The 13,609-nt window shown below is 38.4% G+C and overlaps 1 protein-coding gene across 2 annotated transcripts in view; it reads right to left on the bottom strand.

The window, feature by feature from the left end:
* DACH2 (dachshund family transcription factor 2) overlaps positions 1 to 13,609 on the bottom strand; it is a 448,371-nt gene that overhangs the window by 151,526 nt on the left and 283,236 nt on the right. For both annotated transcript variants that reach the window (XM_036016277.1, XM_036016278.1), the window contains exon 4: positions 4,394 to 4,525. In XM_036016277.1, coding sequence (XP_035872170.1) covers positions 4,394 to 4,525 — 132 coding nt within the window. The remainder of the gene's footprint in view (positions 1 to 4,393; positions 4,526 to 13,609) is intronic.

Raw genomic sequence — 13,609 nt, 5'->3', positions numbered from 1 at the left:
TAAAATGTAATTTTAGAAATATTTGCCAGTAAGATTGTAAACATCAGGAGCTTTATAGCTAGTTGATGAAAGAATGCAAGTAAGCAAGCCTTTCGAGTTATCAAACATAATACTGCTTCAAGCCAAATTCTCAACTCTTACCTAATTCTGAGAAACAGGCTGAAGTCTCTAGGAACCACTATTTGAAAACAACTGCCCTGGAAAATCAATTGTACAGTCTCCTAAACTCATCATTCGGGGCCATCCATTTTCTCCTTTTCAATTCCCCATCCTTCAAAGACCAGTTTGAAGGTCATGTCCTACACTTGAAAGTCCAGCCTGATTTTCTTCTTCAGAAGAAATTCCCTCTTTCTCTATTTTCTCACAGTACTTTCTTCCTGCCATTGATTTTATCCCAGTTCATCTCAGAGTATAATAATTTATATATTGATTGATTTTTAAAATGTCTTCTCTTAGATCATAAGCATTTCTGCCCGTCCTGTCAACACATTGCCTTTTTCATTGCCATTCTGGGGGTTGTCTTTTATTTTGCTAATGTTTTCATTTGCTATGCAAAAACGTTTCAGTTTGATGTTGTTCCATTTGTTTATTTTTTCTCTTGTTTCCCTGGCCTGGGGAGATATATCTGATACAAAATCGCTAAGAGCAATGTCTGCGATTTTGCTGCCTATGTTTTTTTCTATGAATTTTATGGTTTGGGATCTAACATTTCAGTCTTTAATCCATTTTGAATTTATTCCTGTGTGTGGTGTAAGAAGATGGTCAAGTTTCACTTTTCTGTACGTATCTCTGCAATTTTCCCAACAGTATACCTTGGAATCAGGCAGTATGGCTCTTTCTTCTTTCTCAAGAATGTTTTTTGGCTATTCAGGGCATCTTGTGGCTCCATAAAAATTTTAGGAGTGTTTGCTCTATTTTTGTGAAAAATGCTACTGGAATCTTTATAGGAATTGCAATTGAATGTGTAGATCACATACTATCATTGGGTAGTATGGACATTTTAGATATATTAATTCTGCCAACCCATGAACATGACATATTATTCCATTTATCTGTGACTTCTTTAATCCCCTTCACCAATATTTTATCATTTTCAGTGAACAATACTTTGTCTTCTTTCATTAAGTTTATGCCCGAGTATTTACTTATTTTTTTGCTCTTGTAAATGGAATCATATTTTTAATTCCCTTTTTGGATAATTCATTGTGAGTATATAGAAACACTACCAAATTTGTATAGTGATTTTGTACACTGCAATTTTACTGAATTTATTTATTAATTCTAACAGTTTTCGTTGTTAGACTTTTCTACATACATGATCATGTCATCTGCCAATAGAGATAATTTTACTTCCTCCTTTCTGATTTTGATCCTTTTAATTCTTTCTCTTGCATAATTGCTCTGGCTACGACCTCCAGTAGCATGTTGAGCAGATGCATGGAGAGTGGCCATCCTTGCCTTGTACCAAACGTAGATAGAAAGCTTTGTTTTCTCCCCATGGAGTATGATGTTGGCTGTGTGCTTTTCATATACGACTTTTGTGTCGTGAGTTAAGTTTCTTCTCCACCTATTTTGTTCAGAGATTTAATCATAAACAGATGCTGATTTTTTCATTGCATTTTTCCATTACAGTTTGCATTCAATATTATTTTGTATTCGTTTCAGGTGTACAGCATAGTGATTAGATAATCATATACCTTGCATTTAGTACTATTTCAAGTACCCACCTGGCACCTTACATCATTATTACAATATTATCGACTACATTCTCTATGCTGTATTTCACATTCCCAAGACTATTTTTTAACTATACATTTGTACTTCTTAATCCCTTCATCTTTTTCACCCAGTCTGCAAACCCCCTCCACTTGACCCATCAATAGACAAATGGATAAAAATTTGTGGTATGTATATACAATGGAATATTACTCAGCCGTAAAAAATATTTAATACTTTTGAACTCCGCTTGATTTATTTCTGCTATAATTTTATTATTTCTCTTATCCCGGTAACCATAAGATTTGTTTGTTCTTCCTTTTCTATTTCTTTGGAGTACAAAATTAACTTGTTTATTTGAGGGTTTTCTTCTGTTTTAAGGCAGGCACTTATCATTATACACATTTTACTGTTTTATTTGTTTATTTATTTATTTATTTTCGAGGGAGAGAAACATTGATGTGCGAGAGATACATTGATCGGCTACCTCTTCCGTGCCCCCTACTGGAGACCTGGCCCATAACCCAGGCATGTGCCGTGACTGGGAATCAAACCGGCGAACCCTTGGTTTGCAGGCTGGCACTCAATCCGCTGAGCCACACCAGCCAGAGCTCCATTATAAACACTTTGGACTTAACCAGACCTGGGACTGAAACTTAGCCATGCCCCTTCCTGGCTTTGTGACTATGAGCAAAGCTGAAACTACTCCGGCCTCTGTTTCCTGATCTGCAAAATGGGAGTACTGAAAATGTCTTTTTTTTCTGGGAATATGGTGAGAATTGATGGACTTAATTAACATGGGAGATAAAGGATGAATAAATTCTCAGGATCTAATGTGTAGTATTGTGATTGTAGTTAACAATACTTCATTATACACTTAGAAGTTGCTAAGAGCCTAGTTCTTAAATGGTCTCATCATGAAAAAATGAATAACTATGTGACATGGAGAAGATGTTAGCTAACACTATAGTAATAGTAAGATTATAATATGTAGCTACCAAATCAATAGATTGTACACCTTAAACTTATTCAATGTTGTATGCCAATAATATTTAATAAAAAATGTTGGAAAGTAAAGAAAAATACATGAGAGATACTTAGTACATAGTAACTGATAGTGTCTTACTAGTGTTATTATTTTGCTTAGTGTTAATTTTAATCTTTCTATGTGCTGCTTCCAGTTACTACTCCAGAAAAATATGCATTTTCCCATTATTCCCCAATGTGGGTACCGATGGAAGACTAATTCTCATTATAACTCACCATCAACTTTTTAATTTAGATGAAGACAATGAAAAGAGCTATACTGTATTAAATTCTGAGTAGTTTATCATACTAATTTAATTCAATAATTTTCAGCCCTGCCTGGCGTAGCTCAGTGGATTGAGCGTGGGCTGGGAATGAAAGTGTCCCAGGTTCGATTCCCAGTCAGGGTACATTCCTGGGTTGCAGGCCAGAACCCCCAGCAACCGCACATTGATCTCTCTCTCTCTCTCTCTCTCTCTCTCTCTCTCTTCCCCCTTCCCTCTCTAAAAAAATAAATAAATAAAATCTTTAAAAAAAATAATTTTCCTCTTTAATTCCCTTTTGCTTTTCCCTCCAAAATAAGGTCTCACAATGCTTGAACTTTTAGGAGCCTGAAAGAAGAGATTTAAGGCTGCTACTGTCTGCCTGTCTTATATTGAATTTACCTACAGAGTTACATTGCAAACCCAAGGCCCCTAAGACCATCTCTGGTTGCCCCTTATTGTTCTCCACTAAAATCAAACTGTATTCATTCACTCGTTTAGCAGTTCATGCATGTTGAGAGTTCTAATCCCACCTAATTCCAAAAGAGATGTGAAAGTTGGTCTTATGATGAAAGTGAAGGAAGAATGATCACAGTATGAAAGAAAAAAAACTAGTAAGAAGGAATGGGACATTCCAATCTACAGGCATCTTTCTCTATCTCACTCTCTTCCAAGTCTGTTCCTTTAATTACTCTTTGTCTTCCTTTTTTCTTTAGCCTTGCTGATAATACCTCAACTCTGCCAGCACCCTCACATAGCTAAGGAAATGTTCTCCACCTAAAAAGACTGTAGGCCAGCCAAGGTGGATTCTCAAAGCCACCATTCAGTGGTAAAATATTTACAGAAAGATGAAGTAAGAAGCTTGGTATGGCCCTGGCTGGTGTGGCCCAGTGGACTGAGCACCAGCCTGTGAACCAAAGGGTCACTAGTTCAGTTCCCAGTCAGGGCACATGCCTGAGTTGCAGGCCAGGTCCCCAGTAGGGGGTGCACAAGAGGCAACGACTCATGGATGTTTCTCTCCCTCTTTTTATCCCTCCTTTACCCTCTGCCTAAAATAAATAAATATAATCTTTAAAATTTTTTTAAAAACCTTGTACGAAACTAAAGGGGGCAGCCTTCAGCAGGCAGAAGATGCAGTAGCATTATAACAATTAGTATTCAATCTCTCTACAACAAATCAATGGAGATAATTCACTGTATCCTCAAATGAGATTTTGACCTGTAATGTTCTTCTAATTTCAATGTACAAGGTAGAAGTAGAGTTCAGCATCCTTCCTTAGTAACTGCTTACAATCAAAGTATGCATACTGTTCCTTCCCCCAGCCCTCTTCTCTACTGTCTCAGATACATCCGTGAGTCCCCTGCCTTGAATTCCTGAAGACACTCACCTGTGTTACAATGAAGATCATCAGGCTCTGACTCTGTGCCATTTTGGCTTCCATTTCCCTGAAGAGTGTTCATAGCCATAAGCTTCATCTTCTGTAGCTTCATCGCCTCAGCCATTGCTGCAGCTGTGACACCTGAAACCAGAATGATCCCTTTTAAAACGTGGACAATTTAATGTAACTGAAACCTGGGTGTGTTTCTCTACCAGGCCTACGCTACACAGCATAAGCCAAAAGGAAGCCCAATTCTAATTTATAAATAATATTCTTGAACAATGTAATTTCCAACTCCTGTTTTTATTTCATTATACAGTGGACTACTTAACAAAATCTAAAAATGCATTGAATATGGGTTGGATCCCCAATTCAAAATTCAGAGAAAACAGAGTAATATGAAAATTGTTGGAGAAATTCTAAAACTCTTGCTAATGTGTTCTGGTGTCTATTAAAGAGTTCTAGCCCTGGCTGGCATAGCTCAGTGGATTGAGCGCGGGCTGGGAACCAAAGTGTCCTAGGTTCAATTCCCAGCCAGGGTACATGCCTGGGTTGCAGGCCATAACCCCCAGCAACCGCACATGGATGTTTCTCTCTCTTTCTATCTCCCTCCCTTCCGTCTCTAAAAATAAATAAATAAAATCTTAAAAAAAGAATTTGTTTAAAAAAAGAGTTCTGGACAGTTGTTTTAGACAGAAATCATTTTATATTAAAATCCACCTCAAACAATATCGCCAGAGGAAGCACTCTGATACATTAGAAGGAACCACTTTCTATTGAATATAGTTGTTGCTGCTTCTGTTGAAGGATGAGCTGTCTTGCCTGGGAGAGTCACCTTAGAAGGAAGGGGAAGAAGGGTGGCAAAAAAGACTTCAGGTAGCCTTTCTCCTCATTTCCTCTCCTCATGGCTGTACACTGAGGGACTGAATACATGAAAACATAGCATGGCATTTCTGAAAGTTTGCTGGCCCCTGTAGTATAAAATAATTGCAATGTCTCGTATCAATGTAAGCCAATGATTTTTACTTCTATGCAATGGTATAAAGGGGTAGGGATAAAAAGCCCAAAGAGAAAAAAACATGAGTGCTTAAGTTTGAAATCCTTTCTCCTAGGAAGTTTGTATTAGGCAGTTCCATAAAAATATCTAAGGGAACAGATACTAAACATAAAATCCAGCCCTGGCTGGTGCTGCTCAGTGGATCCAATGCCTGCTTGTGAACCAAAGGGTCACCAGTTCGATCCCCAGTCAGGGCACATGCCTGGGTTGCGGGACAAGTCCCCAGAAGGGGGTGTGTGAGAGGCAACCACACACTGTTTCTCTCCCTCTCTTAAAAAAAACCATAGAATCCAAATTTCAATGGTGATCTCCAAAAAACTAGTGAATCCAACATATTACTTGTAGGTAGTGCTGAAATACCATGACCCACCCCCCAGCCCCTCAATAATCTGGCAGATTTAAAACAGTATTTGAGAAGGCATGTGTCGTTGCAAAAAGAAAGCACAACTGCCATCATGAGAAGAATTTGATTCTAGGAGGTAGAGTGAATCCTGATCGGCAGTGTAAGGGGAAGCAAGTACAGCCTAAGAAACTAAATTGTGTGCATTAGGGAGAATCACCAAGGTTCTACGCTGCCACCCTGTACTCTTCACAACGCATAGAAACTTGCAATGGAGAAAACTTTTGACCACATTAGCTCATCCATGAACCATGGCAAAAAGAGGATAAGAATGACAATTGTTTCACTATACGAATTGATTTTATGCATGTGGATATTTTCTATATGGTCCCAGAGATTTTCTAACCATGTTTAGCTTTACTGAATCCTGATCCTCCAAATGGGCAGAAAATATGCTGGCAATGATTTAAACAAAGCGACCCTGCCTAAGAGTGCCAGGGCTGAATGCCTCGTAACCAAAAATGGATCAAGAAGTTTCCAGAATTTATGTCAGCCCCTCTGACTAGCCATCCAGGACAAGATCCTGAGTGTGACAATTATTGAATTTCCAGTTGTTTCATAACTGGTAGTGGAAATGGTGGATTTTAATAAACAAAATGTGGATTCTTACTTAATGAAAAATAAGTCAACAAAATATCTTAGAGACAAGAAATTCCAGGTCTAATGTGTATCTCATACAATGACACTAAAGGAGTGAATGAAAAAGAGTTCCCTCAAATTTTTTGAATTTGAAGATGATAAGTTCGAATATCTATGCATTCTTTCAAGCAATTGCTAGCTATATGTTATCATTTCAGAAAAGCCAGTGAGCAAATTCAGAAAGTAATTTTAAGGTGGTAAAGAATCATAGTGTAATAACCCTACAAAAATACTTAAGCATCATCTAGCTTAGTCTCTTCAGTTTTGCACTTTCTGAGAGCTGAGCATTTACTTCTGTAACCTCAGCACCTTCTATTTATATTCACCTAATTTCATGATTAACTCAATATTTAGTCACTGTACTTATTGACCAAGTCTTTGTGTACATCTCTAATGTAATCTAAACTCACTTCCTATCTTAAAGCTCAACATAACCATATGAAAATACTAAACATACTGTAATTTTGTGTGTGTGCATGTGAACATGTTTGTGCATGGTTTATTCTTATTATTATTAATAAGTATGCAAGCTTCAATGTCAGAGTTAGAGTGGTGACGATGGTGAGAAAAGTTCTTCAGAATTACAAGAAATGTGCCCTATTTCTAAACCACCACCTCCATTTTATACAAGAAACACTGAGCCCCAGGGAGGAAAAGTAACACAACCAGTGAATGGGAGGGCTAGGGTGAAAACTCATGTCTCCTCACTTTCACCCTGAGTGCTTTGTTCACCAATTCCCAACATTGGTTGGTTGCCTCTCACATGACCCAAACTGGGGACCCGGCCCACAACCCAGGCATGTGCCCTGACTGGGAATTGAAACAATGACCTTCCGGTTCTTAGAACAATGCCCAATCCACTGAGCTGCACCAATCAGGGCCAACTGCCACCTTCTTAATCTTAATTTTAATTTCTTTGAAAGTCTCTTAAAATGGGTTTGCAAGGATGCATTATAGGTCACTGACTAGAATGAGGAAGAATTATGTCATATCCATTCCCAGGTGTTCCGTTTATTCATATGCAAAATGAAGGAGTTAGATTAAGGATCCTTATAATTTTTAGGAAGCAATAATTGTGACTAGATTTACTTTGTACTACATAGTTTTCTGAAACAGCTGTAGTTTTGCATTATCCATGCATGTGCAAGAGAAAAAATTTTCTTGACACCTTTCTCACTAGTAAACAAATATCAGACTTACAAACTCTATGCGATCTATAGTCCACAAATTTGAAGTTCAGGGGGTGGGTGATCCATGGTTTGTTGTGAATTTGGGTTAGCAACAGTGACCTGAGTCAAAATTAAGGCAGTTTTAGAGTTTCTTCATAAGTTATACTATGGCCATCCTTTTAGAGTAGTTTAAAAGCTTTTCTGTCAAAACTGTACACAAGTAAATTAAGTAAAACAGACCCCATGAGTAATCAAATCTTCAGGTTTACAATTAGTTAAACAAAATGGTGAGTCAGTTCACGGCCAGCTGGTTTTATATTTTAAAAAATAACCTTTAAAGAAGATAACAGGTTACTGCATTGATAATATCTTTCCAACATGAAAAGCAGTTCATATATGCCATGGTATTTCAGTCTGCCAGCGCTGTGCGTTGGCTTGTTTGTTATTCGCATTCAAAGCTACTCTGGGTCACATATGGCGTACTAAGGCATGAATAATGAAACATCTGATAATAGGAAACGTTAATGCGATATACCACATTGAATTCAGTGGAGAGAGTTTTGAAATTCCCTATAAATCAACTGGGAAGAAATAAATTTAAAAAGAGCTTGTATTTAGGTTGAGTTTTAAAAGGTGCTTATGCTCTGTACTCTGTTGTTCAGAAAAAAAAAACACGTGGACCCTAAAAGATTCAGAATGCAACTATGCGGAATGCCATAAGGGTAGAAGAATGAAGAATGAAAAGGCAGACAAGAGACATGCCATTAGTTCCAGGCCAGCCCAATGAAGAACAAATATTAACAGCGATTCTCGAGAATTACCACTCAGGGGTAAAAACATTGAAAATTGTATGAGTAATTCTCATGGTATTTCGTCATTGTATGAGTAAAGAGTGTCAGCGGCAATTGGCTGAGAGTTAAAGGCCGATAAAACACAGCCATGGGAAGTTCTCAAAACAGAAGCTAGCTGCTGCATTTGCCTACACATCAGCAGAGCTGTTGCATGATCCAGGCACCAGAAATCTACTATATTGGCATAGATATATTTTTTTAAGATTTTATTTATTTATTTTTAGAGAGGGAAGGGGGAGAGAGAGAGAGAGAGAGAGAGAGAGAGAGAGAGAGAGAGAGAGAGAGAAATATCAATGTGCGGTTGCTGGGGGTTCTGGCCTGCAACCCAGGCATGTACCCTGGCTGAGAATCGAACCTGGAACACTTTGGTTCCCAGCCCGTGCTCAATCCACTGAGCTACGCCAGCCAGGGCGGCATAGATATTTTGCACACTTTGTTGAATTACAGCTAAACATGAAGAGAGGATGCAATGGATCTTTGCTAAAGTTCAATTTGTCCTAGGAAAGCAACAGATTGGAGGACATAAAACAAGCTGTTGAATTTGCCATTCAGAATGGAACCAGAGACAGGAAACTGACCATTCCTGAGGGGGGACAGGCCAAGCAGCACAGCCCAGTAGAGAGTGCCACCAAACTAGGAACCGAAGACAAGGCTGGCTGCTGCCTCTCTGAGCAAATTGCTGCCCTACAGCCTGAGATATGTAACAAAATTCCAGGTTGCTAAGCAGCAATTTATTTGCCCATAGACTCTTCTGAAAATACGTACCAGGCATTTAAACGTTTGGAAATCTAATAACAATCTCTTCAAATGCTCATATTTCCATGTGTTTTGCAAAAGCAACAGGTTGGAGGATGTACAACAAGTTGTTGAATTTGCCATTCAGAACGGAGCCAGGAACAGGATGGTGGTGACCAGAGGGAAGGGGGAGGAGCTAGTAATGGGCAAAGGAGGTCAAGTATGTGGTGGCAGAAGATGATTTGACATTGGTTGATGGACACACAGTGCAATATACAGATCATGTGTCATAGAAATGAACACTTGAAACTTATACAATCTTATTGAGCAATGACCCTCCAATACACTTAGTGAAAAAAGCACATTAACCAAAATTTATATTTTGAAATGTGCTTGACTCTAAAATGGTGCCAACAAGAATACATACAATAACATCTATACCACCTGAAATATAACTGGATACAAATAAGCACCCACAGAAAAGTGTCACATTCTCAGAAGAAAGCTGAAGAAAAAAAGCACCGACCCATTAAGTGAACATTTGAGTTTCAAATCAATAATAAGAGTAATGGATCAAACCTAAGCCTACATTGGATGAGTTGGTTTTGCTCTGCAGCAGGTATTGCCAATAAGTAAAAATGAGAGAGAGAGTACATAAACATTAACGGCATTAAGAAGAGATAAAGACATACTGTAGGATTCCAACTATATGACACTCTGAAAAAAGCAAAACTATGGCCCCTATGAAAAGATCAGTGGTTGTCAGGGATGGGTTAGCAGGGAGACAACTAGGAAGAACACAGTATTTTTATCGCAGTAAAAATACTCTGATATTATAATAATAGATATATGTCATTATACATTTGCCCAAACCCATAGAATGCACAACACAGAGTGAACTTGAAGGTAAACTATGGACTTGAGTGATAATGATGTGTCGACGTAGGTTCATCCTTGATAACAAATGTACCGCTCTGCCCAGTGATATTAATAATGTAGGAAGCCGTGCATGTGTGGAGGTTAGGGCTATATTGTAAATCTCTGTAACTTCCTCTCAATTTTATTATAAACCTAAAACTGCTCTAAAAAGATTGTCTTTAACAGAATGAGATTCAACCCAATGTTAACCTTCAAGGAGTATACATGAATACATTATTTCCACGATAACCACTTACTGACTTGTCACTTACTAATTTTACATGCCAGTCATAGCTCCTTTACCTAGATTACGTGTTCATCTTAAATTGTGCATTCACTGGTGCCTACCACAGTACTGGGGGCATGGAGGTGCCCAGTGAGTGACTGAAGGAGGAATGCTGGGAAGGGAATCCACCAGGGGGAAGGAACATCACCATCCTCCCAACACTAGTAATTGTCCGTGACTCCCTAGAAGTAGGTCTATTTTACATTCTCTCGGTAATCACCTTCTGGCTGAACTTCCTGCCAAGATATGACAACGAATGTGAGAAGCAAGCAAAGACAGAGATGGTTCAAACACTGAAAGTACCGATCGCTCCGCGTTTGTTGTAGTCTTTCACTGCCTGGTGGTACCATTCCTTATCACCAGCTTACACTAACAGTATGCACCAAGCATCTGTTGCAGAAAGCAAAGCAATATGTTACACTGAACATAATTAGGTGAAAACTTTCACACCAGAGCTTGTCTTCTTTGCCATTTAAAGAGCACACGAAGTTCACCATAGGTATATACATGTAAATGTATGAATAAAGTTATGGTCTCATGCCTGAGGCTTCCAGACAATATTTAAAGCAATGGGTATGGTCATCCTTTTAAGCTTAAAACTTTTAAGAGATGAATTCTAAACTCTCAGGAAACAAGACATAAGGTAGGAAGTCTGAATTATGCCCACTATCATAATAATCATCATACTTAGTTACATATAGATGTTTCTATTTGCTTTGAGATATAAATATTGATAACTCTGTCTCTATTTCCTATCGCAGTGTATGCTTTCTTAATGCTGCCTGAAGAAACCAGCGACATGGGCCTTTGTGATACGAGTGACAAGGGAGAGTCAATAGAAACTGTGAGAACATGGCTCTCATTCTTGGATCCTCAGTGGACATAAGGGATCAGGACATAACGTTGCTTTGCCTCAAAAAATGCAGTGCGATCATGCAACACTTTCATCACTTTTGAAACTCACCGCGCGATTGCATTTTTAACAATCAAATATAATAACAGTTTTTATACTATTTCCATATTAAATATACACTAAATTCCTAGGACCAGAAAATCCTTGCTGCCAGAAGGGCATGGCTAAAAATTCTTCTACATCATATACAGTTTTAGTGAAATAGTCTTTCTTGTGCGAGCAGCATCCCTTCCATTCCCACCAGGAATTATGGGAGTTTTGGGAATTATGAGGTATTGCCACCTAACACTTAAAAAAAGAGAACTCGGCTCTGGCTGGTGTGGCTCAGTGGATTGAGCTTGGGCTGTGAATAAAAGGTTGCCAGTTCGATTCCCAGTCAGGGCACATGCCTGGGCTGCAGGCCAGGTCCCCAGTAGGGGGCCATGTGAGAGGCAACCACACACGGATGTTTCTCTCCCTCTCTTTCTCCCTCTCTTCCCCTCGCTCTAAAAATAAATACATAAAGTCTCTTAAAAAAAAGAAAACTCTAATAGGCATGATTTTCTCCCAAAATTGCTGTAAAAAATTTATCTGGACCCTTATCCATTCTGCTTGTGTCATTATCTGATATATACATGCTAGTGCTTGGGTAATATAAAAGTAATTCTAAATTAAACAATTACACTAAATTATTTATAGAGGAGATATACACACGATGCAGCTGGGGGCTAATGGATGACATATAAAATGGCACTGTTCTTTCTGGTTTCCTGAATTCTGTAACAACACTATTAACAATCAATTCTGAAAGAATTACATATTTTTTTTCTTCTACTTGCAATCAGTAGCTTGAGATTCCTAAACGGGCACACTGCCGCAAGTGGATCAAATGAAGCAGAAGTCGCAGAGAAAATGATCTCTTTTCTAACCTGGTTTTCACTCAGAATTTGAAACGTTTTGGCAATATGTGTGACCTCAAATGCTGTAGCAGGAGATAAACAAACATAAACAGCTGGGGGACAGATGACAAGAGCACACTCTTAGGGATACCCTGCCATCTTAAAGATGATACAAGGAAATCCATCTTTTGTGGCTTTTTGTGAACTGAAACATTATCTCCGATTCGAGTTCACCAAAGTATGTTCTGGTCATTCCCTTTCATTTCAATTGTTTCCTTCCTTTCCCTTTGTTATTCTCCTAGGTCTTTTATATCGTTGGGAGGCTATGTCCCCATGAAGGCTGTAGTAATCTGTACAAACAGATTGGCAGAAATCATGGGCGTTCCCAATTCAAAGGGACAATTGCAAGGTGATACTTGTCACCATTCTTCATGTTTGCGATCCTGGTCTTAAAACCTCTTCGACTCTGTCAAATTCAGCTTCCTCTTAACCAGTTATGACTCCATTTTTTAAAAAGAAAAGAACACGGAATCTTAGTTTGGTTAGAGGTGCGACTTTTTAACAATTGCCAAGTAGCTCAGGTAAGATTGATGCATTTTAAAATAAATGTTTGCTCTGGCTGCTGGCAGTCTGATCGGGAGCATAGGAACTATAGAAGCTTCCATCTGAAATAATTAGATTGTATATAGATAAAGTGCATTTTGCTTTTTACTTTGAAGTCCTGCTACCAGTAATTTCAAATACAACAGTAATTCCCCAAAGCATTTTTAAAACAGTATTACTTTACACTCATACATTATGAATTGAACTAGGACATCTTGACTCTGAAAAGAACTAAGAATTTCATAAACACTTTCTAAGAGGTCCGTGTTCCTTCTCAGCTAGACTACGGGGTGAATTTTTCCTATGTAACAGCTATATATTCAGCGATCTTCTATTCCTTCTGCTTGGTTTAGGGAAGACCAAATGGACTGTTTCAATGGACCATTTCTTCAGCCAAGAATGTAAATAAAAAATAAATTCACATCCTTGGGTTCAGATAGATGGAATGACAGAGATTAGGACAATCATTAAAGTCCTAAAGTAGGATTCAGCAAGCTTTTTTTTTATTAAGGATATCTTTTTTTTAAATTTTATTTATTTATTTTTAGAGAGGGAAGGGAGGGGGAAAGAAAGAGAGAGAGAAACATCAGTGTGCGGTTGCTGGGGGTCATGGGAATCGAACCTGCGACACTTTGGTTCGCAGCCCGAGCTCAATCCACTGAGCTATGCCAGCCAGGACTGACTCAGCAAACTTTTAAAAAATATTTTATTTATTTTTAGAGAGAGAAGAAGGGAGGATGGGGGAGATAAACATCAATGTGTGGTAGCCTCTAGCA

The sequence above is a fragment of the Phyllostomus discolor genome, chromosome X, assembly GCF_004126475.2.
Source record: "Phyllostomus discolor isolate MPI-MPIP mPhyDis1 chromosome X, mPhyDis1.pri.v3, whole genome shotgun sequence".
Lineage (NCBI taxonomy): Eukaryota > Metazoa > Chordata > Mammalia > Chiroptera > Phyllostomidae > Phyllostomus > Phyllostomus discolor.
The sequence above is the reverse complement of the archived record's forward strand: the minus strand, read 5'-3'. Positions and strand labels throughout refer to the sequence as shown.